Raw genomic sequence first — 2,258 nt, 5'->3', positions numbered from 1 at the left:
TCTTCCTTTTCCCCCAACCTTCACTTCTCTCTCTCTCTAATAAGTAAACTAGTCGTAACCTCCAACCAAGAGCTTACAAGCATCATTACAACAACAACAACCCGAAAGAACTCTCAGTTGGATCGATCAGCATTCGGAAGAAAAAAATGAAAGGAGGTTTGCTCGTGGACGATGAATTTATTCACGGAGAAGAGACGAACCTGACTGTTCGGAAAACTTCCCTCTTTTTCTCCGGAGATGGTTTCACGGTTTACGACTGCAAGGGCTCTTTGGTCTTTCGCGTGGACTCTTACGGTGGTCCCAACAACCGCGACACCGACGAGGTTGTCCTCATGGACGCTCACGGTCGCTGTCTCCTCACCCTCCGACGAAAGGTAGCTACTTTATATATATATATTCTGTTTCTACGCATCTTCATATACTTTTCCAAAAGAGACTTTATATGGAAATTGTTGTCGGAATTAGAAGCTTCTGCTTTATACTTGTACTCTAATCACTGAGTCAACTCGGACAGTTATAACTAACTCTGTTTTTTTTTCTTGTGAAAACAGAGGCCGAGTTTGCGACGGAGATGGGAGGGGTATCTCGGGGAGAGAACAGACGGTCAGAAACCAATCTTCGGGGTGAGGAGATCCTCGATAATCGGGAGGAACAGCGTGACGGTGGAGGTCTACGCGGAGTACGAGTGCAGCGAGTACCTCATCGAAGGAAATTTCGGGCAGAGGAGCTGCACGGTGGTGGAGGCGGAGACGAGGCGGAAGGTGGCGGAGATACGGCGAAAAGTGGATGCGTCAACGAACGTGATGCTCGGGAAAGACGTATTCTCGTTGAACGTGAAGGCCGGGTTTGATGGAGCCTTCGCGATGGGATTGGTCCTTGTGCTTGATCAGATCTACGGTGACGATTACGTTGAGGTTGGTGAAGAACAGGTGCACCCTTCCGCAGTAGATCTTTGATTTCTTCTTCGTCCCTCCCTTCCGTGTGGAAATATTAATAATTGTGAGTTTTTGTCGGCTTGAAAGGAACGATTTGAACAAATATTTTTCTCGGTCTGTCCCTTTTGATGTGATTTGATTTGAGCTAAGTTGAATTACTCAATTACAGCTGTTTATTTCAAGAAAGAAAGAAAGTAAGGTGTTTACTTTTAAGACAGAGATTAGTTGTAGATAACGGGACAAAATAAATTTTCCTTTTGTTGGTGAGTTAGGCAAAAAGATAAGAGTTGTGTATCTCTAAACGAGTTCAAAATTCACATTTATTAGACAAACAAAATATGAAAAGCTATTACCTCATCTACTTTCTCTTTCCATTGTTATATAGTCCATAGGACGGTTCAACGTCTTTATTACTCCAAAACTATGGGAAATAATGTTGTACTGTGATATGACGTAAATTAAGTAATTAGAAAGAAAACTGTTGACAGACACAAAGAAAATGGGACTTGAGAGAATTATTTACGTCATATCTGACCAGCTGGGTTTTTGAAGTAAAAAGTGAACAGAAGTACATTTCACAAACAATAATAAAATCTCAGTTTTTGTTCATAGTTGTATAGTTTGTGTTTTGACTTTTGATCACACATGTGGATCGCTGTTCACAGGGCCGGAACGCGAGTTAACGCACCTGCGTTGTCGGTTGTGAATATGCTTTGTACCCACCCACCCCCCTCCCCTCCACTCTCCTATGATAATATGATATCAAGTGGTTAGCTAACTATATGCTTTGTAAATATGCTTTATTCCCACACGTTCTCTAGAATAAGATTACTTTGATAGAATAAAGATTAATGGGCTATGATGCTTTTCAAAATTGTAATATATGGATCCATGATGAACATCACAACATACACCACGTTTTCTGATTATTAAGGCCCAAGTATTTATTCAATAGTCCAACCCCGGATAATTATGGAATTAAGGTTTTTGTTTTTGCTCCACCCCAAAATATTTGTGGTTAGCTAACGCTGGTGATGTCAACTAAATCGACCTTTTTTTTTTTTTTTTTTTTTTTTTTTTGTTAACCTGGGGGTATCCCAGGCCCATGGAGAGGTCTGGACTAATCTCCAAGGGGAGGTGCAGCCCACGGATAGATCTTCTCTCCGGGTATTCAAATGGGCCCTAAAGCATAGGCCCATATCCGTGTTGGGTGACCAGGATAATTGTGACTTAGTTTCGCGCAGCAGGTGGATCGAACCTGAAACGTGTTGGCGTCTCAGTCCCGTCTCCTTACCACTCAACCACAATCACCCGGTCAAAAAA

General features: G+C 42.2%; 1 protein-coding gene across 1 annotated transcript; it reads left to right on the top strand.

The window, feature by feature from the left end:
• LOC106325066 (protein LURP-one-related 5) lies at positions 1-1,195 on the top strand. The gene is made up of 2 exons (XM_013763091.1): positions 1-374; positions 552-1,195. Exons 1-2 carry the CDS (start codon positions 147-149, stop codon positions 954-956), a joined length of 633 nt encoding a protein of 210 aa, XP_013618545.1. The 5' UTR covers positions 1-146; the 3' UTR covers positions 957-1,195.
• The last annotated feature ends 1,063 nt before the right edge of the window (positions 1,196-2,258 follow it).

Source organism: Brassica oleracea, chromosome C2 (genome assembly GCF_000695525.1).
Source record: "Brassica oleracea var. oleracea cultivar TO1000 chromosome C2, BOL, whole genome shotgun sequence".
NCBI classification, from domain to species: Eukaryota; Viridiplantae; Streptophyta; class Magnoliopsida; order Brassicales; family Brassicaceae; genus Brassica; species Brassica oleracea.
The sequence above is the reverse complement of the archived record's forward strand: the minus strand, read 5'-3'. Positions and strand labels throughout refer to the sequence as shown.

Bases quoted from the DNA above. Each gene is read 5' to 3' on its own strand.
- LOC106325066 (XM_013763091.1), top strand. From the start codon at position 147: ATGAAAGGAGGTTTGCTCGTGGACGATGAATTTATTCACGGAGAAGAG. The intron at 375-551 runs GTAGCTACTTTA...TTGTGAAAACAG, and splicing joins TCCTCACCCTCCGACGAAAG to AGGCCGAGTTTGCGACGGAG.